Source organism: Periplaneta americana, chromosome 14, assembly GCF_040183065.1.
Source record: "Periplaneta americana isolate PAMFEO1 chromosome 14, P.americana_PAMFEO1_priV1, whole genome shotgun sequence".
Classification (NCBI taxonomy): Eukaryota; Metazoa; Arthropoda; class Insecta; order Blattodea; family Blattidae; genus Periplaneta; species Periplaneta americana.
In genome coordinates, this window is record NC_091130.1 from 31,171,304 (window position 1) to 31,198,808 (window position 27,505).

The 27,505-nt window shown below is 35.2% G+C and overlaps 1 protein-coding gene across 12 annotated transcripts in view; it reads left to right on the forward strand.

The window, feature by feature from the left end:
- The window catches only part of Spn (Spinophilin), a 595,298-nt gene extending 576,912 nt beyond the window's left edge, over window positions 1-18,386 (forward strand). For all 12 annotated transcript variants that reach the window (XM_069845172.1, XM_069845171.1, XM_069845175.1 and 9 more), the window contains one exon: window positions 4,738-18,386. In XM_069845172.1, the coding sequence (XP_069701273.1) occupies window positions 4,738-5,013 (276 nt within the window). In that variant the 3' untranslated portion in view covers window positions 5,014-18,386. The remainder of the gene's footprint in view (window positions 1-4,737) is intronic.
- The last annotated feature ends 9,119 nt before the right edge of the window (window positions 18,387-27,505 follow it).

The window sequence follows — 27,505 nt, forward strand, 5'->3', positions numbered from 1 at the left end:
GTTTATACCAATGTATAATAACTATGTTACGAGGTGTTTTAATGTTTGTTTTTTAATTTTGTTATATTGTTAGCACGTATGTTCTTGATATTTTAAAATTTAACTTCTTGTAACATAGTGTCTTGCTTCAACCATGTGTACCATACTTCACTGGATTTTGTGTTCATGTATTTGTTCTTAGTAGCCTGAAGATGACCTGATAAGGTCAAAAACGTTTGTTAATTAAAATATTTACAACATAATGTAATGAGTCATTAATCCATCACCTATTTGATAAGTTATTAGACGGAACCATCTTCGAATTCAATCTCTTGTAATATCTATTTGACTTATCTGAAAACCTGGCTATGAAATAACTTAAGCGTTATGATTCATGAGCATGGATGGGCAACTCGTGCTCACAAATTGCTAAAAAGCCTTGAAAGAGAGAGCACGAGTTGCCCACTCATGTTCATGAGTAAGGCTAGGATTTTGATGAAATTGCATCTTTTTTCTAGTAAGCCAGAAACATATCCGCTTTAGTATTTATATGTTATGTGATAAACTGAGTGTTTTAAGACATATTTGTTAGGGCTTTCTTTTTTACATTTTTTGCCTGTTTCAACTCATAAGAGCATCTTTTGTTTTTTTCGGACATTTTTGAGGCATTTTCATTAAATTTTGGCTATAAATCCCCATTATTAATATATATTTTTTTTTAATCCAATGCCACCAGGTTGTCTTTTCGACATTTCTGGTCTTCTCTCCTGGCTGTGGCTTAATTGTAACCCACTTCTGAGGTTGGGGCGCCTGGAAGGCGGAGTTACATTACCCCGATGATGTGATAGGATGATTATGATAATGTGGTGCCAGGAGAGGTCTTAAATCTAAACTTAACCTAAATTCCAGACCATGGACGAACACAGGAATAATCCCCTTTAAGGAAAAATTCCTGTGCTCTAACCGGGAATCGAAGCCGGGACCTCATGAACTATAGCCAGAAGCTCTGACCACTAGACCATGAGGCTGGATCTTAGGATATGCACTGCTTCCTGTATGAATGGGGTTCTGGATCGTACATACATTCGTACTAATCTTCTTCATCCTTTTCCTTTATGGATATTCCATCTTTTTCATATATAATATATTTAATTCTATCAATACTTCAAACTCACTTGGGATATAGTCATTTTTGCATTTAGTTTTCAATTTTGTACCATTTTAACCTAACAGCACTGAAAAACAAAGAAATGCAACTCGCAAACATAACATCGCCCAAAGCAAACGAATGCAACATGAAAACATGGGATATGTTCGTTTCCATGTAGAATGGAGTAAGCACAGTCGTTTTTACACGTTGATTATTATCTTTGCAGAGGAATGGATGCTTTCCATTAGTCATTTTGTAGAAACAGTGTATCATCATAGACTTTACGCTGGTTAAATGAGATGTCAGCTAACCATGTTTAAGTAATTGGTGATTATTAATGGTGCACAGAAATTACATTTTAACCACAGTTACTGTTTAACCATCATTTCGTAATCTATGATTATTGTGTTTTTAACCAATGTTGATGCACTTTGTCAGTAGTTATGTTTAAAAACTGGAATTCATAATATAAAACCTGGATCATATGTAATTTTTTCTGAACACATAGCATGCATCTTCCATAACATAAAAGAAACACAAATATGTTATTTCAATGAAGACGTCAATTATGTTACATTATTAATATAAAATAATGTTTCTTTCCTTTGATATTTTGTCTACATATTTTGTCCATTAATACCCATTATTTTTTTACCTGGTTATTTAACGACACTGTATCAACTACGAGGTTATTTAGCATTGATGGACTTTGTGATAGCAATATGATATTTGGCGAGATGAAGCCGAGGATTCGCCATATATTACCTGACTTTGTCTTACAGTTGGGAAAACCTCGGAAAAACCCAACCTGATAATTAGCCCAAGCGGGAATCGAACCCGCGACTGAGCACAACTCCAGATCGGCAGGAAAGCGCTGTAACCGACCAAGCTATGCCGGTGGCTAATACCCATTATTTTGTGTCTTATTTTAATCGTTTTTCTACACAAATATTCCCATTTTGACGTAGTACACTCCAACCACCCCTTCAATATAGACTTCTCTATACCTTCTATTTCCGGATAAGAGTGGCCTTGTGGTGAACTACATGGAAACTACGTCAGGTACCACTTAGAAAAAATTATGTAAAATTAAATAAACATAAAATATTGGTACTAGAATTTAATTTAATTACTAGTCTAAATATTAAGTAGTACAAAACCTCTTTTCCTACTAAGTCAATTATGCAAGATCAATTTTTAGGGCATTTTTAAGGGCATTTTGGAAAGATTTTTAGGTCATAAATTCATTGTTTTTAGGACATTTTTTTCATGATTTATAAGTCATCAAAATCCTAGCCCTATTCATGAGTCTTGTAACTTGAATTTAATTATAATAATTGCTTATAATAACATGCTTATAAGAAACCTTGGCGTTTACTTAGACGAAAATTTAAATTGGGAATGCCAAATAAAGAAAATATCCAAGAGAGTGTACTAAACCATGCATTCTCTTAACCCATTCAGAAACTTCCTCCCGCCAAAATTAAAACAGACTTTAGTGCAAACCCTCGTATTACCACTGTTTGACTATTGCGACATAATACTTACAGACTTGACAACTGAACTTTCGAACAAGCTACAGCGTGTGCACAATATGTGTGTCAGATTCATCAGCAATGCTCGCAAATTTGACCATATTACACCTTCGTTCAGATATTTATCCTGGCTGCGACTCAATAACCGTAGATCACTTCATTCGCTTTCTCTTCTGTTTCGAGTTCTCCACACTTCTACTCCAAATTATCTTCGTTCCCGGTTTAACTACTTATCCTCCAATCACAATCTAAACACCAGGTCACAAGAGAGCCAAATCCTAGCAATTCCTCCCCATAGAACATCCCACTATCTTTCAATGTCTCTGTCCCTCGTGAATGGAATTCTCTACCTCAGAAGATTAGGGGCTGCCAGACAATAACTACTTTCAAGACAAAGCTAAACAATTTCTTACTGACGCAGACAAATTGAAGTTGTAATTATAATCATAATCGAGTTTATGATTTAATTATATTTAGGTATGATTATTATTAGTATAGGTGTTATTATTAGTACATAATTATTTCATTGGAGTGTTGGGAAGGTAAAAGAATTGTTATGTATTGTATTGTATTAATTATGTTTTGCTCCTTAGCAATATAGTAATTTTGTACGAGAGGGATCCAGGAAATAACGACCGTTTTGTTGTAATAATAAAAAAAATATATTTATTTGAAAAAACAAAGTCTGTTACATAACTGAAGCTTCCTTTACTTCTCTACATAATCACCACCTACATTTAAATATTTGTCGTATCTGTTCACTAGCTTTAGAATTCCCGTGTTATACTCCTCTGCCGCCAGTTCATTAAGCCAGGTGTTCACTGTCTTCTTCAACTCTTCATCACTTCCAAAATGCGTACCACCCAGAAAGTCTTTCAGCTTAGTGAAAAGGTGAAAATCGCTAGGAGCAAGGTCTGGACTATAGGGCGGATGATCAAACATTTCCCAACCGAATTGATCCAGCAATTCTCGAGTTGAAGCAGCAGTGTGCGGGCGGGCGTTGTCATGAAGAAGCACAACTCCTCTCGAAAGCATTCCTCGCCTCTTGTTTTGGATGGCTCGCCGTAGTTTTTGTAAAGTCTCACAATAACGATTTGCATTGATCATAGTGCCTTTTGGCATGAAATCCAGCAAAAGAACACCTTTGCGATCCCAAAAGACAGTAGCCATGACTTTTTGTTTGAGAGAGTCTGTTTGAATTTTCTCGGTTTCTTGGGTGATGAGGCATGATGCCACTGACGGATTGGCGCTTGGTCTCTGGGGTGTTGTGAGACACCCAGGTCTCATCACCAGTCACAATTTGATCAAGAAAGGCGTGTCCATCTGTGTGATATCGCATCAAGAACGTCAATGCTGAGGCCATTCTCTGAGTTTTGTGTTGGTCACTCAGTTGCCGTGGAACCCATCGTGCACAGATTTTGTGGTAGCCAAGATGTTGCGACACAATTTCACCAAGCAAAAAACGAGAAATGTCAGGAAAGGCAATATGCAATTCGTCGAGTGATGTGCGCCTGTCTTGCAAGATTCTGTCGTTCACTTTAGTCTTCAGGTCTTCTGTGATGAGTGATGGGCGTCCGGGTCGAGTTTCATCGTGGACATTTGTTCGCCCATTGTTGAACATTTCGCACCATTTTCTCACATTTCTTTCATTCATTACAGTATCACCATACACTTCTTTCAATTGCCGGTAAATTTCTGCAGGTTTCAAGTGTCGGGCATTCAAAAATCGAATCACATTCCTCACCTCACAGTCGGCGGGGTTATCAATCACGTCGTTCATTTTGAAGCAACACAAAATGCACAATGGCGACTTGTTGCAACCAGTACTCGCAACATTATGAGAAGACATGTTAAGGAAGCCAGTTGACCTTCAAACAAGGAAGGGGAGTCAGCTGCGTGGTGGGTATGCGCGAACGATCGTTATTTCCTGGATCCCCCTCGTATTTTTGTATCGCACTGGTTGAGTGGAAGAGAAGGCCGAATGGCCTTAACTCTGCCAGTTAAAATAAACCATTATTATTATTATTATTATTATTATTATTATTATTATTATTATTATTATTATACACTCAGGTTTGTCAGTGGTTGTTGGCACTGGGGCTGGAGCAGCACATCCCAAAATTCCTGGAGCAACAGGTCGGGGGCTCAGCCCTACTACAGCTGGAATCACGCGACTTCAAGCAGCTCGGTGTGAATGGTGACGATAAGAACAGATTGAAACGTAAACTCAAAGAACTCAAAGTGCAAGTGGAGAAGGAAAAACGTCAGCAGGAAAAGGAGAGGAAAGAGAAGGAAAGGTTGCAAAAAAAAGCAGAGAAACTTGCAGAGAAGGCCAGCAAGCGCAAGTAACACCTCTCTCTCTCTCTCTCTCTCTCCTCCTCTCCTATCGCTCTCCCATCCCCTTGCGAGCAGGGATATTGGAATGTGGGTGAGTCTTAATCCATCTGATATAATACGATATCAGAATCTAGCATGCTCTTACGCACATTGTTGTAAGAGCCCCATTTTATGGCAGTTTCGATACAGGTTTTATTTGGATGAAATGCCTGTGTTACATATGGAAAGGGAATGAAGATGTTGAAGGTACTGTATGTGTGTTTATTGTAACATAATAATTCTTAAAAGAAAACTGAAGTTGTTGCAGCTGAACAAATAAGTATAATATTAATTCAGTGGTGCGGTAATTCACCTGGTAATGATGATAATTTGTAAAGGAAAGTTACTCAAATATCGATGTTGGTAAGTATCATTTCTTCTCATTCTAGAAATCTCCTGCACCTTGTTATCTTTGATTTGCATTTCAAACGTGACTAGTCCATTTGTCCATTCCACATTCCAGTCCCTGTAATAATGTGTATGAAAGATAAGTCAATTGTTTAGATATATTTATAATTAATACTGTAAACCAATCTGTGTTGATAGATCTTGGTATTTGTTGATTAACAGACTGGTTCCGGCTTTGCTCAACAAAGAATCCATGTAACAATAGTACTTGAGACGTTTAGACCACAATACGAGAAACAACAACTAACAAAGACCTGTCTGTTGAGTAGCATTGGAATCTTGAAGCATTCTCTTTTTTATATACAAGGAAAGAGGAATGAATGGATATACATGTGTGTATAAATGATACGTTTGTGATTAGTAATCCTTAGTGTGTGAATGTATGGGATGGAATCGCTCTATTGCATGACTAGTTTTATGTACGGAGTATGACATTTCTCTGTCGATGCTGATAGCAATTGTTGTATTTGCCTTGGTGCAGAGCTGGTCTACATAAACTTTCATGATTGTCTTTGCTGCACTGGGGGAAATAAATGCATTGTTATATCTTGAGCAATGGATATTGGTGCCAAATGGCAGCTATTTGCAATTGTAATTTATATTGTATATATTACGAATGGTATTTAATGTTTATTAATAGTAATTAAGTATTAACGGTACTAAGATACTTAATGTATTTCGTTCCTTTTTCTTCCCATGGCAGCAACAAAAGGTATTGTTTATAGATTTTTGTCATAAGTAAGTCATTCAGCACCATTTTTTTTTTCAGAACTAAATTAATTAAATTATTCCAGTCGCTTCTGAATCTTCAGCATTTCAGTAACATGAGTATTGAAAACAATAAGTGATCAATGGGATATATTTAATGAAACAACTACAGTGTAACGATATGTTACCAGATGACATTATACATAATCATACAATACACTTTCATTTCCCCTAGTCCACTTCTGAATTGCCTGTTGTTAGTAATAATTGTTAGTAAGGTTCACTGAATCTGAGATCCTTCTTCTCCGTCCTCCCTCAGCCTTCAAAATAAATTTACGTTTGCTGTAGGAAAATTAAGTACAGTAGAACCTCTGTTATCCGTGGTAATGAAGGGGGTGAACTGAACGGTTAATCGAAAAAATCGGATAATCCATACTATAGAAGACTTTCATAAATTAAGTGTTGCATAATGCAGTTTCGTAATTTCCTCCGTGGTCATTTGTTTTAACACATTAGGTAGTGGATCAGAAGTTTTAAGTATAATAGCTCTGTTGGAAAGAGTGGATGAAGAAAGAATAATGCTGAAACTGATCAAAAAGAGAAAAAGGAATTGGCTGGGTCACTGACTGAGAAGAAACTGCCTACTAAAGGATTCACTGGAAGGAATGATGAACGGGAGAAGATTTCGGGGCAGAAGAAGATATCAAATAATTGGCGGCATTAAGATATATGGATCATATGCGAAGACTAAGAGGAATGCAGAAAATAGGAAAGATTGGTGAATGCTGGGTTTGCAGTGATAGAACACTATGAATGAATGAATATCAATGACGGGTTTCTAAGGGTCAAGGAAACTTCCTATGATGGATTTCTGTGGAAAGATAGGAAAACAATAAGTCTCATGTTATAGATTTAAGTAATTTATATACTTCATTCTTTTTTTATTAAATCTCTCACAGTTGTAACTCCAATCTTGTATTCCGATGTGAGATGAACCACAGTTCCTCTTTTCCAAAACCACGCAATTATATGCACTTCTCTTCGATACTTAGCACAATATACTGTATTCTTATGGCACTTTTGGAAGATGTTTTGCAGAGAAATTAAACAGGTCACTCGAACAGTAGATCATAATGTGTAAGGACAAAGCCTTGTAATATCACTCTCTATAAAAAAAAATACGTACTAATGTATCGTGCAGTACTCAATATTTTTTTCTGCAACAAAAAAGGAGAGAATGACAGACGGATAATCCAACAATCGGTTAATAGGGTGACGGATAATCGGGGTTCTACTGTACCTACATTTATAGGTAATGTACTCGCCAAATTTAGACGACCCCAGCTCAGAGGAAAGGAGTCAAAGAAGTCACATCAACATGCTCTCGATGTTTATGTTATGCAGTTGGCCGCGTCCGATAACTGAATTGCTTTATAACAGCGTTGCCAAACATAGACGGCCTCAGCCCAAGTAGAGAGGTCAGCTTATCTTGCCGCAAGAGATAACTATTAACTTCTCTGTTAAAAAACATCGTACTTGCCTCAGCCCAGCGGATGGGCTAATTCAGAGTCATAATGTGACAACACTGCATAACTAACAGGCATGCACCATATGATTTATTATGTTTTGGGTAAGGCACGAGTCAGCAGAGTGGTGTGAGTGAGGTCGTCTAAGCTAGGCGAGAATATACATGAAAAGTCAATGAGGTAGTAAGATTAATAAAAAATTAATTTCTAAACAGGATTTCACAATTCATTGGTAAGCTTCTACTTCAGGATAAGAAGATAGTGAATGAATGAATTAATGAACGAATGAATGACGAGGATTTGAGAGGAGAAACAATTGAAAGGTATGCGATTGCAAGTTCTTGCAAGGAAATTTGGGGCTGTAGGAAAGAATCTATGTGAGCTCCAAGCTTGTTAGTCACTTTTTTCACTATTCCATTAAAGGAACTTAGAAAAATTTTGAAGGGAAAAACCGAAAATGGACGTAACCTAATAGGTATCATGTACGGGGGGGGGGGGGGGGGATGTTGCACAACAAAACCCACAACATGTCTGAATAGTAGCAGGGTACAGTCACTGAAAATGTCATAAGCCTGGGCAAAAGCAAGTTGTGAGAAGTGGACGTTTCTATCCTCGCTAGACAAGAGATCCAAGCCCTTGGACTAGGTGAGTGATGTCTGAGTGTTCACCCAGAAGCATCCAGGGAGACACGTGGAAGTAAAGATTTCTGATTTGTGAAGGCATTAATTTGGAAAATATAGAAATTCATGATGGGGAGATTGCAGATTGTTTGGCAGAGAAATGAACTAAAATATTACAAGTACCCTTGAAAAATATATCATCACAGTGCCAAATTGTTCATACAAACACAATTTCAAATCAAAATTCTAAAGATATATAGTATAGATTGGGTTATTTTATGACGCTGTATCAACATCTAGGTTATTTAGCGTCTGAATGATATGAAGGTGATAATGCCGGTGAAACGAGTCCGGGGTACAGCACCGAAAGTTACCCAGCATTTGCTCGTATTGGGTTGAGGGAAAACCCCGGAAAAAACCTGAACCAGGTAACTTGCCCCGACCGGGATTCGAACCCGGGCCACCTAGTTTCGCGGCCAGACGCGCTGACCGTTACTCCACAGGTGTGGACAAAATTCTAAAGAAATTTCAAGAAAACAGTAATAATAAATCTTGGTCAGTATTGCTTACTGAAAAAGAATATTTACCTGATTCTCTTGACATGATGCAGTAGCAAAATTTCCAATGCTAACTGGCCATGACTGTTTAACAGCACACCTGTTTAAAATTTGAATTTTTGGTTCACCAAAATGCCTGTGTAACCTAGAAGAAGACTCTTTGATGAATCAAGAACATCTCTGAAAATGTCCAGCTTTGGCATCAAATATTCTGAATTCGGACTCTAAATTATACTGGAAAGCTAAAAAACGAATGGAGAACTTCCAAGTGCCTGGGCAATATATTTTACTACTATTACTGTGATGGGAAATATGTAGGTCCATAGCCCATTTCTTTTGGGGCTCGTTCCTACATTCGTGTTAGTGCTTTAGGACAATCACAGGCAGGATGAGTTGTCTGAATTTACGAGACTAACCAGATGGTTGTACAGTAAAGTGATTCAAATGAAATATGCCCATATGGGTCAGTAAATTCTAGGACAAATTATATGAAGCACAGGAAATAAGAAAAAGTTCTTGAACCAAAAACGACAATTTAAGAACAATCTGCACAGTTTTTGTGGCGAAAAAATCTATTTCAATGATGTACAGCACATCACAATTGGTATGATCATTTTAATTTAATACAGGGTCTGGAAGAATGATCTCTCCGATTTGAAACATAAATAAAAAGAACAACATAGATCCCATTCAAAATTTTATTTTACTATCTTACAGAAGAATGCTTGCCATTTTGACATCACTTTGTTTGAAAGAAAATATCGTCCAAATGCTTGCCCTTACGAACTATAAACTTCTGAAACAGTGATTGTGCGTCCTTCTTCTTAAAAAAAATATGGCTCTCTTATTCCAAATTGTGCAACAGCATGCCAAATAGTAACACGCTCGCTGTGGAGAGGTTGCTGATTCATTTCTCGAGGATTTTCTGGGGTCCAATACCGAAGGTTTTGTTTGTTGAAGCAGCCCGACAAATGGGAATGAGTTTAGCCACTACTGAGCACAACTGAAACTTTTTTCAATGTGGTCTCGCAAGCATCTTGGCAATTGAGCCAGTCACATTGCCGAAGTTCCTGAACCATTGTAACTTTGTAGGGATGGAACTTGAGGCCTGAGTGTAAGATTCGTCTGACACTCCGATCAGCTATTCCCAATATCAGAGCATATTTAATGGCTGAACGTCACGTTGTGGAGATGTGGTAACAGCACAGTCTAGTATATACAGTCACGAAGCTTAGTTTATGAGGGTACTAGGAACAATAGACTGTGCCAATACTATTTTGCATTGTCTGTAATGAGGCGATAGTAGCGATCCTAGTGGTTAGCAACTATCTATGGATGCATACTTACTATGTATTGAGCTTCGTGACTGTATATACTAGACTATGGTAACAGCATGTCTCGCTGCTACGATATTCTCGGGAATCCAAATGTTGCGACTTCTGTTTGAAAGCTGAATTTTTTGTCTGAAATTTCTCACCTTTAACAGTACAGTCACCTCTGATGGAGGTTCTGACTGAGATGTACATCTATTATCAGGCAGTACATCTCACTTGACGATATGTGTCAGAGGAAAAACAATTGTTTGTATGCATCTGAAGTCTGGTTAGTGTAACATATAGCTAATCGGCGATCTATACAATGGAGGGGGGGGAAAGGAACTGGCCACCCTACCCCATTATCTCCTGGCCTAGTTGCCTCATAAGTGGTGCCTTATTGGTATCACCTGTGAGGTTTAGACCTGTCTTCGGACAGTTGATTAAATAACAACAACTGTGCAGTTTTCTTATCAGGAATTCTTTCGTGTCAGCCTACTCTAAAAAGGATACGAAATTGCCGCTGCTTTACAATCACAGAATCACCATTTTTTGTAATATGATTCAACAACAACATGCACGACGTTCAACTGTCTTCGCTATAATGGTAACTGAAATAGCATGTGCTGCTCAAAGATACATACCTCTCAAGTGCAGCTATCAAGAAACCTGTGCAGTGGCCAATTCAAACCAGGGAAATCATTCTGCCGGACCCAGTATATCGATTATCTAACAGAATAATAGAGGAATGTGTGATTCTGGTTTAAGAAGTTGTTGGGGTTGGGCATATTTGCCAGGTTTGTGTTAAGCTTACAAATTATAAAGTAATATACTACGAATTAGGGACTGATTCAGGCAGCTATATAAATATTGGACTTATCAGTTCGTAGTACAGCGTATTACATTTTAATGCACTTCTTTATCTTGTTATAGGTTAGAATGTTGTTATATATGAAGATATTTCAGAGAGCCAATCTCGGGAGTTATACAGTTAAAAGAAAATTTGGCGAATTTAACAGTTAAAAATTAAGCAACTTCACTGTTCGATATGTATGCAGATTGCTGTGATTTCTTATTCATTAATCTTAGAAGTAGATGCAATATGTATATTTACCGTACACGACAATTCATACATACACAGACTGCTTCTAGGCAGCTATTTACATCTGCGTATTTTAGTGTAATTTTTGTGGTCATTGAATTTATATAATTTATTTTACGCTTACTATCAATTTTATAATGTATCACACGATGAGTGAAATATATAGGATTAGAAACATAAGACAGGAAAGATTTAAAAGTGTATTTTATAAATATTAATTTACATACTAGGCCTACAAATGCTACATGTCCCTTACAATGCAGTTGTAAAAGGGTCATTTTTAGAATCTTTAAACTGTGGTAATACTCTCGCCTTTTACTGGACAGTGTGTAATAGGTTTACTATAATTACTTCATTGTAGTTTAGTTAAACACAAGAAAAAATGAAAATATAATTTCGCAACTCATGCCTTGTATATGATTTATAAATTTATACAGCTGAGTTGCAGAGTCCTTCTTATTTTATACTTGCCAAGCAGTGTTGATTTTGCCAGTAGCCATGAATGGAAGTAAATGACGGGGGTTTGCCACAAAGATAAGAACGGTTATGAATTACTTCTAAACTTGGAAATTATATCTATGTTAGATTATGTAGAAGAAAATGAGTCGCATAAAATTGATAATCATAGAAGTTGGCATGCAGAATTAGTGATCGGGATATGGAATTGATATGTATTGTAGTAATATCCTTGGATGTTTTAATTTTTACAGTTATACTAATTACACACTTTTTATCACTCTTTCACATTCTAATGTCATTTCAGTTTTTTAATATTTAAAGATTTTTACTTGATCAATTTCAAGAAAAGATTTCATATGAGTTATATTTAAAATAATCTGACCAAAGCTTTAAAAAGATATAATGTTGATAAAGGTAAGCAAAATAATATATATCTTAATAATCGAGGCACAGAGATAAAAAATGGGACTAATCATTTTGAGAATAACACAAAACTTCATAAATTTCAGTGTACAGTAAAATCCCTCATATCCGGCACCCAAATAATCGGCAATACCAAAACAACGGCACTTTTGGCTAGGCCAAACAAAAAAAGTCATTCATGCGAAAGGGAAGAGTAGAAGATGTGAATGGTTTTCGTGGATCGCATATGCCGCATATTGTTTACTCTTTACATTGTTCATGCGTGAAAACATAGAAAACTCCATTATGTCCCTAGAGATTAGGTCACTTGAGTTTTGCAAACAATTCGCAGGGATGATATCTTTAAATTTACCACTTGAACTCGCCCCTTTCGAAGGGGTGTTGGATGAGTCTAAATAGGAAAGTGTAAAATTCTCTGTTCCTACAGCATGTAAAAGTTTCATTCCAGTGTTAGATAGTATATATAAACAAGAAGACTCTAGAGATATGTTAATGAGGTTCAAATCATCGAGCACTACTTCATCTCCATAGTTGCAATGTTGGCTACACTGCTCTTCACGTCACATGGCCGCTATTTAAAATTGTCATAAGATTACGAAAACGTTTAGTATTTTTTACGCTATTATGCATTATAATAAATTATGAACTGATGAATGTACATTATCGTATTCAGTACTAAAAATAGACATTGTACGTATTTCGAAACTTTTTTTTAAATATCTACATATATGAAAATTACTAAATTTAAACATGGAAAGAAATGTTTGTGCAGTACAGTATGTCTTTACATAACCTATAAACGTATTTTCCAATTATCCAGCACGGGCTTTGTCCCACAGTTGCCAGATACGAGGAATAATTCTACTGTACTTACTTTAATTTTAATCCCTTGTTTGGTGTTGTTGCTTTGCACTTGGCCACATCTACTTGTCCCATAAAGACTTCATTTTTTTTTTAGAAAACGGAACATATAGAAAAATAAGTTTGAAAACTACTGACATGTTCCCATTTTGATCTAGATAAACAAACTTTCATAGAAGATAGTAAACTTAAAATGGTAATAATTTTTTGGTATTATATTATATTAATATTGTTATATAAGCGTTTAAGCATAAAATTACATTTATAAACAGATTGACACCTCAGTACCACACTATTCAATTGGATCATCTTAACTATCCCACAACTCATCCCAGAATTTTATGCTGGGTCTCATTGTTTAACACTGATTGTCTAAGTGCGTGAAAAGAATGTTATAAGCAGGAACATGTTAACGAGGTGTTACTGTATGCTAATAATAGTCATTTTAACATATAATCTCCAGTAATTTCTTCGTGAAAAGAAAATGTTCATGCTGTGTTCATTTAGTCTTAGTAGTATGCATAATTTAAATAAAAACAATGAAATATTTAAGTGACTGATGTACATTTTCCTGAAAACAGTCATTAACATAGAAGGCTGAAAACTAATTTTATTTTTCCAAGTGATTGGGAGTATCCATTCACAAGCAAACGTTTTATCTATTTTTTAAGTCGAAACAATAAATATGTAGTTCATGCATTTTTGGATATATTTATTAATTTTAAGAACTGTTGTTGCACTCTTTTTCATATTTCTTTTTTCAAAGTTAGCAGTAGTGTCCTCTGAAGTAGCAGACAGATTCGTGGTACATGCCAACATATTCACTGTTGCTAAAAAATTTACACTTTTTTTGATGATAGGCAAAGTAGTTAGTTTCGGTATTCATAACAAAGCTTCAAGCTGCATTATCATAAATCATTTTTTTTATTTATTTACCCTGGTGGAGTTAAGGCCATAAGACCTTCTCTTCCACATCAAGAAAGCTGTATTAACTACAAGAAAAATTATACATCATGATGCAAAATCATTGGGGTATCTATATAATCACAGACATTTTTTAGAAAAGATTTTGACAGAACCTGTAATTTGAAGAAATGAGATTTTATGTGGTAACCAATAGATAGAGGAAATGTGGTATCCATCTTCCTCCCTCTCTCGTATCTCTGCCCTTTTTTTTTGTGTGTGTGTGTGTGTGTGTGTGTCTATATATATGTATATATACAGTATATATTCATTCATTCATTCATTCATTCATAGTGTTCTACCCAATGGTAGGTCTTTCATTGCAAACTCAGATTCTCCAATCCTTCCTATTTTCTGTTTCCTCTTACTCTCGCATATGATCCATATATCTTAATGTTGTCTATCATCTGATGTCTTCTTCTGCCCCGAACTCTTCTCCCGTTCACCATTCCTCCCAGTGCATCCTTCAGAAGGCAGTTTCTTATCAGCCAGTGACCCAGCCATTCCTTTTCCTCTTCCTGATCAGTTTCAGCATCATTCTTTTTTCACTCACTCTTTCTTATTCTGTCTGTCCATTTCACACACTCCATTGTTCTCCATATCCACATTTCAAATGTTTCTAGTTGTTTTTCTTCACTAATCTCTTCCTTAGTTCTTTTCCCAGAGGTCCGCAGAAGACGCTCCTTTTTCTATCAAAAGCTTCCTTTGCCATTGCTATCCTCATTTTGACTTCTTGGCAGCAGCTCATGTTACTGTTTATAGTATACTCCAAGTATTTGAAGTTGTAATATACATATTTATTACCATCAACATTGGACAAATCCGAAAAGGATAATTAATTTTTTCCCTCGGAATATTTTATTCAGGCTTATACATGGTATGTCTCATAAACAAAGTTTTGCTTAAATTGCTTGAATAGATTGCATTATTATATTCGCTTCAGTACTTTAAAATGATTCTTAACATTTCGAATGAAATGCAATAAATTTAATTCGTGATGTTACCTCCAAATGAACAAGAAAAGTGTACAGGGAAAATGTAAAGTGTATTGAAATAAATGTCATGTAGACTTATTCTTTATCAACACACTGGCTACCACTGTATCGTTTGCTCTTAAATACTGGTACCATTACTACTAATTTATTTCGAATAAAATTAGTGAGGTTAAGTGATAATGACAGAAGTGGTTATGTCTGATAAGAAATGTTATGAGAAACAAAAGGCAAAATTTTGTAGTTATGAATCTTTTGAGGGTATTATTTATCTAAATGAGGATTTCACAATTTTCATCAGTAATAAGCAAGATGTGTCAGTTCTCAATGAGAATTGAATCCTAGTGACATAAGAAATAGATGCTTAAATTGATTACGATTACACATGTTTATATAGATGTTATACTGTATGTAGTTTAAGTGGATAATAATGTGTTTTCTTGTTTTGGCTTTATTCTGTTCTGTTGACACCCAAGTTACCGTACAAACATTTATGTTCAGTGTGTCATAGACCCAAGTAGTAACACTTCTTTTTACAAATCACTGAGAATTATTACAGTGAACTCTTTTTCATTCACATTTAAACAAAATTTAATAAGTATACAATTATATGTTATTATCCCTCATAATTATTTCGGAAATATTTATTCATAACCTACGTGTAGTTTTCTGGCATTTTTTTTAGGACTTAATTGTTTTATAATATGTCTTTTCATAGTGTTTTGTAAAGCATTTGATGGCATCTGTGTTATAAATGAGTCATTATTTTGAAAGCACTGTTTTATGGAATAATTTTATACATCGTTATCAGAATTTTTTTCTTCGTATTTTCGTAAATATGTTTTAATGAAATTTAGCACAAATTAACTTGAAATATTCTTAATGATCATATCGCAATTATTACGAAGGTTGTGAAATATTGTTAAGTTGTCTGCGTTATCCCATTTTACAATTCAGTCTTTTAAAAACAAATAAAATTTTGTCAGCAGAGTTAAGAGTAACTATAAAACTATAATTTGGAGGTGTGGAAGAATATGAATTGCAGTGGCGGTTCCTCGGGGGAGGGAAGGGAGGAACATCCTCCTCGCATATTTCTTCTTTTGAAAGTAAATACCAAATAAAATATGTGCCTTGAAATTCGAGAAAGGTTCGATAATTTTTAAGTTCTCAGGTATAAGAAAATCTCGGTTGAACAAGTTTTAAACGACGCACGCTCACGTGCTCCTAGAAAACTGTGAGAAAGATGCGAGATTGTTTGTGTGGAGGAAAGTCAATCCATTCCTCCTTTACTGCAGTTAACACACATAGACAACAGTGCACTAGCGGCCAGAGAAAGAAGCAGAGTTTTAAAGCAAGTAAATGAATGGAGAGGGAGGAGATCCTCCTCTGAATAAGCCCATGGGTTGGAAATAGAAACCGACTGGTCGTACAACAAGCTCACTACCGCTGCCATCTAATGATGATGCATTCAACCAGACTATAAGACATCTAGGAGGAGGCACAATAAAAAGTTTTAACTCAACGCTATGAAAGACATCATATAAACTTTATTTTAATTATAAAGAAAAAATATTATTCATTGCACTTTATATAGGCTACTATTCATGGTTTGAAACTTTCAAGGATATTTGAAAGTTAAAGTTGGGTTTATAAACGACAAAGAGGAAGTAGTTAGTTCTACGTTAGTATCGCTGATCTTTTTGGCCCCTGAAATTCACTTCCATTCATTGTCTACTAGACAGGGCAACAGCCAAGTTATCAGTTTTGTACAAATATATTTGAAATTTAAAGTAGGTACTCCAAACTGCATTATTTTTAACATAAAAAAATTAATCGGCCACCGGCAGCTTTTAACAATAACGGTAGTATGACTTTACAACAACTGACATTCTTCAAAAGCATGTGATACTGAACTTGTAAAATGTACATGTGGCAACACAGACCACGTGAGTGAGTGCAGTGTTCTCGCTTTCCTAACGGATTATTTCCCATTCCCATTTCCGAAAAACGGTTTCGATTACGAGTTAGTAGCTAGTCTCTTCCAATACGTGTGATGCTGTAGTATGCTCGAAAAATGCTGCCAGGTTGTGAATTTCCTTGTAATTGTTAATTTGTGCAATTATTCAACAATGAATGGAAGTGAAAACATAATACATTTTGGAAAATTTAGGAAACTCAGTTTACAAGAACAGATTATTGCTATACAGAAGGGGAAGGCCAACCCCAACACTACCTGGTCTTACATTTATGCATGTAGGCTAATTTGTAGCAAGTTTCATTCAAGAAGGTGTGTGTCATTTCGTACTGTTAACTTCTTTCCTCCTCTTAAGAAATACGCAGGAGCCGCCACTGATGAATTGCTTGTTTTATGATGTTCCTCATTGCCATACAATAATAACTTAACTGATGCGAATTTTCCCATTAAGAAAAGACTGCATTGGAATATTTTAAAGAATGAGGAGAGGTAACCAGTATGTTGACAGAGATGGACTGTATTTATGTTGTAATATATAAATAATATTTATTGTGTAAACCACTTGAATTTGAAGTGTGTGTATGTATACCAACTCTAGAAGACTGTATATTGTATTGAAAGGTGGTAGGAAGTTTCCTTGATAACATTTTCATATCTTTCAATTATTCTGTTACTGCTCTTCACTTACAAAACATGACACGTGGCAGGAGATGAAAATAGTCATTTGTATTATGACGTAAGACTCAGTATTGTTTTACAAACTCAGTAATAAGCGAATTGGATTTGAGTAGTATCTTATCTACTACTATTTTGGAATCCATACCGTAACTTGTGAGACCATTCTTAAACGGTATTGTATTGTCAGTTTTAACAGATGTTAAGAGGAGCCAGTAACTGTAACAATGGAAATCACATGTATTAAAATACATACGTCACAGATACAGTCTGATCGACTTTGTATTGATTGAATATTCTATAGATTGAAGTTCAAAAGGGTGCAATTATATTTGTCACTTCATACTTATCAAGGTCACATTTAATTCTGAATACTTCAATAAATAATACAAGATTAATAATCATTAATAATACTTAAAATTGCGGCAGACATTATTCATGTATGTTTGCAGTGATGAATACTGATAATTGTAATACTTAGAAACGAAATTGTTCATATACAACAATTTGCATAGCATGCAGAAATGTTTCCAGTTGTAGTTTGCAGGTTAATTATATTTTATAATAAAACATACCACTACAGTTTGAAAAAGTAATAATAATATGTACATTTTGGTGGATGTGTGGCTAGTTTTTACCGTGCTTAATTTTGTTATAAAAAAAGTCAACTGAATTCCTTTTTTGTGATTGTATAGTTAAGAAATTCACTTTTTTGGCATAGAAAATTGTAACATTCAATGAAAATAAAAATAATAAGTACAGTTTTTAGCGTTATAATTTAGACAAATATACACTTTTTTTTACTCAATAATATTACTGTCTTCTTAGCAGATTTTGTTTTATACAGTGAAACCTGTTCAAGACGGAAGTGACATGGTCCTAATTTTTTTTCCGTTGTGGACAGGTTTCCGTATTATTCAGGTATGACATTAAAATGGAATATTTTGTCATTCATATACGTGAAAAACAAAATGGCATGCCGCAAACTGCAAGAAGTACAAAATATTCCGTTTAACATTCATCACATTAAATCAGCTTTCTGTCGCTCATTACGTTGGTGAATCATCTTGATTAAAATCTCATTTTCTGTATAAATATTATCGTAACTCACTCATTAGTCATTAAACATTACTAAAGTTTACTAATCTCATTCTATTTAATATCTAACACTATACTCTAATACTCTACTGCATATTACTGCACATTATTAATTAATTGGACTAGAAGCCATCTATTAGAAGCCTTGAATTTTGGTTTATTTAATTTCTTTCCCAGTTCAATAGCTTGCTTTGCAGAACAGATCCAGAAATTGGCTTGTTCTTTGAAAGGTCATGAGGAACTCACTCTCACAACAGTTCATTATTTCCACATAAACAGTTGCTTTCTGGTTCCTTTTGTGTCACCAATATTGGCCGCAAGCCACTCACTCATTATGATATTTATTTTTTAAATTGTCACACTTGAGTTTTCCACAACTGTACTTGAATATTATTTCACATAGACTTTGTTTCTAATTTTCCTTTATCTCGATAACTTTTACTTCATCACTTAATGTTAATGCCACATTTTATGCAACTTTTTTCTTTTACCTGGAAATCACTACACTTGCTCTCTGTCCAGCTACGACAGTATACGGGTGTGAAGCATTGCAAAATCTTTGAAGGGACTCGTCTGCCTAGTCAACAGGGTAATAAAATTTATGACCGACAGGCCAACACACCCTCGTACTCTCTACAATTTTGCAAAGAAAACTTGTTTTTATCTTAGTGACCTACATATTTCTTATATTCCTTGAAATTACACGCTGTTTCAGAATATAGTTACAAAATATAGTGTGTGTCCAAAATATTGTTTCCATTTTGAACAGTAGCAGACAGTTTCCGTTTCCGCGTTGGACAGTTTCCGTTTTATTCAGGAAAAATTACACATAATACATACAAATTTCGCCAGGACCAATAAATTGTTCCGAAATAGACAGGATTCCGGATTATTCAGGTTCCGATTTGAACAGGTTTCACTGTATTAATGAGGAGTTACAATATTCTTTTTCTTGTTATTTTTATTCAAATTACATTTCTCTGTAACTTTCTTCTTTTAATTATGTTTCTTTCTTCGTGGTCTGGAATTCTCATAATTTCAGAATTAATAGTCTATTTTGTTGACAGTTCTTCTATTCTCTAATAGACTAGTTGACTCTTATGGAGAAGCAAAGAGCACATGACTGGTAAGTAATCTTGCATCTTGGCAGAATTAATGTAATAACATTATCTTAACCGTTACAGGTCTTCATGTCTTCACTTGTATAAAATGTTCATGAATAGGGGAGACTCGTCTAATTTGGCAATATTTTGTATTTTGACACAGTTTGTAATTACATATTCTGAAATTAAATATTCCTCTGTTATGGAATGTGTTTAAACATTAAATCCCAATAAACCTCTGAAAGAAAATTCTACAAATCTAAATTACTTTACACATAACACACTAATAAATAAAAAATGACATGTTTCCAGATTTGATACTTCATCAGGATAAATTGGCAATAGTACAGGGGTAATTAGGGCAATAGGATTAAAAAGTACGTTTTTTCAAAATAAAACAGTGGTACAAGGTTTATAAGACTTAATTTACTGGGACAAGAAGTCCCATAAAAAAAAAAAAAAAAAAGAATGGAATGGACTTTCCCGACCACTCTTATTAATTGTATTGAAGGGTTGTCTTCTAATTTCTTTTGCCGATAGCTCAAACCCAAGTTCTTACATTTTGATGACATTATGTCACCAGTTTTTGCTCTTCCTCAACGGTTAGAGCTAGGGGTCGTCCTTTCTTGGGAATGACAACGTCATCGGGTCCTGAGGATACATACAGAAACCTCTTTAAGTTGTTAAAGGGCACATTGTACTTATTAGAAGCCTTATAAGTCGACCATCTAACTTTCAAAACACTCCCAACCACAGCCCGCAAATCATTTTTGGAATATTTTTCAGAATAATGTCCTCGTTCCATTGGCATATCTACAACACACCACACACAGTGCTGCATTGAAGACTGTAAAAATCCCTCATACGTCCCTACTCTTAAATTTTACCATCAAGTACACATTCTTGTTCAAAGAAAGCAGCAATATATCACTATAAAGGAAAATGGCTAATTCACACTATCCTGGAGAAGACATTTTTTGCTAAGAAGAACATAAAGCGAGCTAAGGCCTGATGAGTTATTAACAGAAAATATAATTAATTATATAAATAGCTTACCTTATAATATGGAATCTCAGCTTTTGATATATAATGCACAAACAAACGTAGGTAATGAACAACACTTTCTTTCAGTCATTGTATACACACGTCCACACAATCACCACGTCAACAGGAAGTATTCAACACTTCTTTCTATTAGTAACAATATCTACCACTATAATGCTCAGAGTCGGATGAAACGAAAACTAAAAGTACAGTCAGATGTTGCACTCTATGAAGGTGTCATTGAACTTCTTAAAACTCTGGAGGAAATTTGGCAATAAAAGAAATACAAGAATATTGTCAAATTTGCCGAGTTTCTCCTACATATTTATTTGTCTTAGTGGTTTTCTTACGTTAAATGAGTGTAATTATAAAATAAGTTCATGAAATATAAGTACAAATGTATCACACTCAACTTAACCCAGTTAAATTATGTTGCTGATAATTAACTAAATTGGGACATAATATTATTGCCCGGACATTAACATAATTTTCCAAGACTACTGTTTACATCTAGCCAATAACGTCAATGGCTGGTAATTTATGTAACTGATCAAAGAGCTTAGGACATTCTTGTATACTTAAGATAAAATTTAAAAAAACATTATCACACATTCCCTGCACAATGACGTTAATGGCTAGTTGTAATTGGGCAATGTTGATAAGTAAAGAAAATAAGCACATCATCATCTCAAAATATACTATTTATTTCCTTTTATGTTAAACAGTACATTTTAACACTTGTTTTCACAACACAAACTTCCATGACACTTTGAATTGCATAAAACATTCAGACTTCTCACCCAATATGTAAATTGACGTGTTTTTTGTTTAAATTTAATTGATTTTAAATTATTAGGTATTTAGACTGGAAAGTTTCGAAATGAAAGCCCTGTGTATGTATACAGTATGTTCCACTTGCTACCGAACCCGGAGTTTATTTTAATAATTCCAATACTAAAGTCCCGTCACTCTAATTTCTGGCGGCCAATCACGTTGCAGGTCGGCTACATTTAAACATGTGCGTCTTGTGATTTGCTGATGAAGATGTTAAGCAATTCCTAAGGCTGGATAAATACTTAATATAATCTCCCTCCATTTTGGCTCTTTCGTTTGCGTTGCAGAAAGCACACGAGGACGTTATTTGCCGCTCAATTATTTGCTGAATTACAGTGCGTTGATTTATTATCATAGGAGCTACGACATGATAATGTTTAACGGTGTGGCAAATAGATCTCTCGTCTGGTAGCTCGGCAACGAAAGAACAAAAATGGCGAATGATAATACCTACCTAGACTTTATAGAGCCTTTACTTCCTAAGACGTAAGCAAAGAGGAGGAGTCATGCCGGGAATAACAGCGCTGCGACTATAATGAAGATATTGATCACTGTTGTGTGGTGCAACTTGGAGAAGCAATAATCCGCTTGTCCGCTGGCTTATTTGCGATTGTTGCGTTGCGTGTGTAATAATTGATTGTTGATTGTGTTTATTCGTAATTCGAGTGTATGGGAAAACAGACTCAATACAGTTCAGTTTGTAGAAAGATAAGTAGTGTAGTTGAAATGAATCTGTATACTCTAGAAGAGAGTGTGTTTATTATTCGAGTGTATTGGAAGACAGACTCAATACAGTTCAGTTTGTAGAAAGATAAGTAGTGTAGTTGAAATGAATCTGTATACTCTAGAAGAGAGTGTGTTTATTATTCGAGTGTATTGAAGACAGACTCAATACAGTTCAGTTTGTAGAAAGATAAGTAGTGTAGTTGAAATGAATCTGTATACTCTAGAAGAGAGTGTGTTTATTATTCGAGTGTATTGGAAGACAGACTCAATACAGTTCAGTTTGTAGAAAGATAAGTAGTGTAGTTGAAATGAATCTGTATACTCTAGAAGAGAGTGTGTTTATTATTCGAGTGTATTGGAAGACAGACTCAATACAGACATGTCAAGAGCAGTTTGTAGAGAGATTTGGAGACAGCCGACATCCACCAAGTAAGTCCAACATTTGAGCCTTACCGAAGAAACTTGAAACACATGAAACTTTACTGGATAGACATGCAGGAGGTAGAGAACAAATGACACAGGATACGATCGAGAATGTGAAGGATAAGCTACTGGCGTCCTCCTCTAAATCACTCTGCCAACTTTCGCAAGAAACAGGAATGTCCAGAAGCACTTGTCAGCATTCTGCAAAAAAAAGCGAAGCTTCACACTTACTGTTTCACTGTGGTGCATGAATTAAAAGAAACTGACAAAGTGAAATGAGTACGTTACTGTCAAATGTTTCAAACATTTTTTCAAAATTATCCGACCATTCTGGACTATAGTGATGATCACGTAAGTGTAGTTCCTAAAAATCTAATTTTGCTGTCTCTTCAATGTTGCCAACTAATACCAGATATCACCAAAGAGAGGTAAAATCACAATACTATATACTGAAATAATAATAATAATAATACAGGATTAACAATAACAATGTCTTGCTTATTTACCACATCTCATTTTTATGTTGCGAGGTGTTTCCTAAATGGTTCAATAATTTATGATACAGTATATTTTCCTCCTGGACTTCTCGCATATTATGTTGGTAATTAGGATTACTATAATCTAATATTAAAATCTATTTTATCTGGCAACATGAAATTCATTGCTTTGAGTAAACAGTTTACAATTCATGTGACCTAACCTAAAAATATATTTACTTGTTTGCATTTTCATCAGTTTCCTTCGCTGCAAACCGAAATTGTTGCTGCCAACATAACAGTTAGAAAATAACTGCCAGTTGTAATATTTGTCAGTACCCGAAATTCGAAACGAAGTTGGTAGAAGAAAATTCAGCCTGAGAGCTAGAAAATCACTATAATCCACTAGCATATGTAGTAATAGGGGAAAATGGTTAGGTTTTACTCTTAGGGTATTAAGTAAGGTGAATCGCACTATACATTTGGTTGACAGATGAAGCCTGGCTTCACCTGTCGGTATACATAAATACGGTAATCAAAATTCCTGTATTTGAGCAAGTAAAAACCCCCATATGATGTACGAAGAGCCCCTTGATTCAGAAAAGATTGGTGTTTGGTGTGGAATATCTCGGCAGTGAATAATTGTTTCCATCTTCTTCAACACAACAATCGCAACAAATGAATACCTTGAAATATTCAATACGTTTGTAAATCAACTGGACGTCCAAGAACTCACTATGGGATATTTTCAACAAGACGTTGCGACATGCCACACATCAATCGCCAGTATGACCGAAATTCAGTCCTTTTTTGGCGACCGCATCATTTCGAAAGGGCTTTGACCACCACGCTCACCTGATTTGACATTACCTGATTTTTTTTTTATGGGAACATCTGAAAGAGACGGTTTATAAGAACAAACCACGAACCATAGACACTTTGAAAGAAAACATCATCACAGAGATCCAGGCAATAAACTCAGACATCCTAGCAAAGACATTAGATAATATGGTCCGCAAATTCAATCTTGCCTTGATGCAAATAGCGGGCACTTCCAGCATCTGTTATGATGTCACCATATTTCGCGCAGAATGAGGTAAGTCGTCTTCAAATTTTATTGCAGTATCTTCATTAATATTGGAATTATTAAAATAAATTCTAGGTTCGGTAGCAACTGGGACACACTGTATATCAATATAAGAAAAAGTTATTCATTTTTGAAGTGTAAACATTATACCAACAGAGGTAATGTTGAAAATCTGAGGTAATTTATTTGAAATGTAGTATTTTCATAACTCGTATCTTATGGGTTATATAACGTATAAACTGATTACTTCAAATATATTATTGGTGCCAGCACCAGTATTTCATACTATATACTTGAATAATAATGTGGTTTTCAGATACATGACTTACCCTGACCTGCTGTACAGCGTACTACAATGAATTGATAATGCGAGTATAACCTTTTGTGCATTGGAAGGACTTTTTTTTATTCACAACACCAATCTTCTTGTTAGCCTCTAACCAAATGTCAATTGCTTCAATACAATGGACACTGACTTATTTCAATTTATTTGTCTGTGAGAATAAATTGCCACAATTGTAGAAGTGAAGTTAAAAGTCGGTATCGTGTTGCATCCAATGTGCATCTTCTATAGACAAATTAAAAATAGAGTTTACTCTTTTACATGTTTCAGTATTGTTCTACATTTTAAATAACCATAACTATTTTAAAAACTAACGTAAACCTAGCAGTTTAGAAAGATAGAGGAGGCATAGGGATCAATTCAGTCGTGCATGAGAGAGATACAAATGTTTATAGAATGTGTCTACTTCGACATATTTTTTGCTACTGGTATTTAATTGTATTGTTATTCACTGAGACGCATTTCACGAAAAAAAAATAGTATATTATTTATTTACATACCAATAATTACACTTCAGTATGGATATTATAATAATAAATAATATGTTTAATAAAAACGAACTCGTAGACTTCAGTAGGAGAATTTACAAACACGCATGAAGTTGAATTTCACTATATTATCTCCTATCTGTTGTTAATTAACAATTAACTATTCAATTGTTTTCTACCCGCAAACGTACAGAAATTTGTGTGAACAATTTATACTAAAAATTTAAGTACGGTCAACTCTGGATATAGTGAACTCGGTTATAGTGAACATTCGGCTATAGGGAACCTAAATCGTTGGTCCCGACCCACATACATTAAAAGTACATTGATATTTCCGTTTATAGTGAACCTTGTATCCAGACAAATTCTTATTTGAAGTCAGACCTTTTATGAAATTGAAAGAATGCGTTGAGAACAACATTCTAAATCTCTTACTCCTTTAATCAAAGGACAAAGGTAGGATTAGTGATTCCTAGACAATGAGCTGTACTGTAAATCCAGGGAACGCATGACGACGACCTTGCCTCACTGCACCGTCAAAGGGTTGCCTTTTGTTCTCAGAAACATTTCCATTATGACAGCATCAAAACAACGGAAAGTGAAATTGCCTTCTTATATTAAAAGGGGACGGACATTATATCCAGAGCATAAATGAAGGAAAGATTTTGATGGCTTCAAACTCCATCAACCCTCTACCAATTTCCATTAAATGACCCGGGAAATTCCAAGGCTGAGTACGCAGTCACACCATAACAGTGTTTGTCATTTCTACCTGATCGTCTGTTTATAGTGTTCTAACAGTGAAAGTACTGTACAAAAATGTCGAAACGTAAAGTGTTTTCTTCGGAAGATAAGGCGAATATTATAAGTGACATTGAACGTGGTCTTTTGCAAGCGGACTTGGGTCAACAGCATAGTTTAAATAAATCGACTATGAGTAACAGTATACAGTGTAATCCATCCACAAAAATGAAATATTTTATTTTCTTGTTCACAATTTCATTCATTTCTGTCATTTAAGGTTAGGGGAGAGACACTTCCGACATATTGAACGAAATATGGTCCGCACCTGTGGAGTAACGGTGAGCGCGTCTGGCTACGAAACCAGGTGGCCCGGGTTCGAATCCCGGTCGGGTCAAGTTACGTGGTTGAGGTTTTTTCCGGGGTTTTCCCTCAACCCAACACGAGCAAATGCTGGGTAACTTTCGGTGCTGGACCTCGGACTCATTTCACCGGCATTATCACCTTCATATCATTCAGACGCTAAATAACCTATATGTTGATACAGCGTCGTAAAATAACCCAATAAAAAAAACGAAATATGCAAGTCCGTAGATGTTCACTATATCCGGAGTTGACTGTATTTCGCTTTTTTTATGCGAATGAATATATTTCATAATATACTATTATGAACCATGCCCAATAAAAATTGTTCGTAATAAAGAAGCTGCTAGTCCACACCTGTAGAGTAACGGTCAGCGCATCTGGCCGCGAAACCAGGTGGCCCGGGTTCGAATCCCGGTCGGGGCAAGTTACCTGGTTGAGGTTTTTTCCGGGATTTTCCCTCAACCCAATACGAGCAAATGCTTGGTAACTTTCGGTGCTGGACCCCGGACTCATTTCACCAGCATTATCACCTTCATTTTATTCAGACGCTAAATGACCTAGATGTTGATACAGCGTCGTAAAATAACGCAATAAAATTAAAAAAAAAATAAAATAAAGAAGGTAGTAACCTACTGGAAGAGTTTACTGTAATCCAGGGAGAGACTGCAGTTGCAGTATGACAATTTTTTATGTTGGTGATTGTAATTATTTTAATAGTAATGATGATTTTGGTGGTGGTAGCAGTGGTGGTGATGATAGTACAGTAATGGTGTTGTTGAATAAAGAAACACATAAATTTTACAATAAATTGTATTTATCACAATTCCACTGCCCTAATTTCTGTAAAGACGTTACAGGCAATCCTCAATTCTCCTGCGACTTTATATATATATATATATATATATATATATATATATATATATATATATATATAAGTGAAGTGGACACATTCATTTTCCGCAAAGAATGATTTAAATTGTAGTCTACGTAAAAATGACTGCGAAAGGTAATTTCATTTCACATATCGTTAAGTAAAATAGAAGTATGGTAGCCTATATGTACAGTTAGTGAAAAAGTGCGCCACAGTTTATGTGCTTAATTATTGGAGAAACGAGCGTTGAGGTAGTTCCGGTGATTTTGGAAGTGAAAATGGT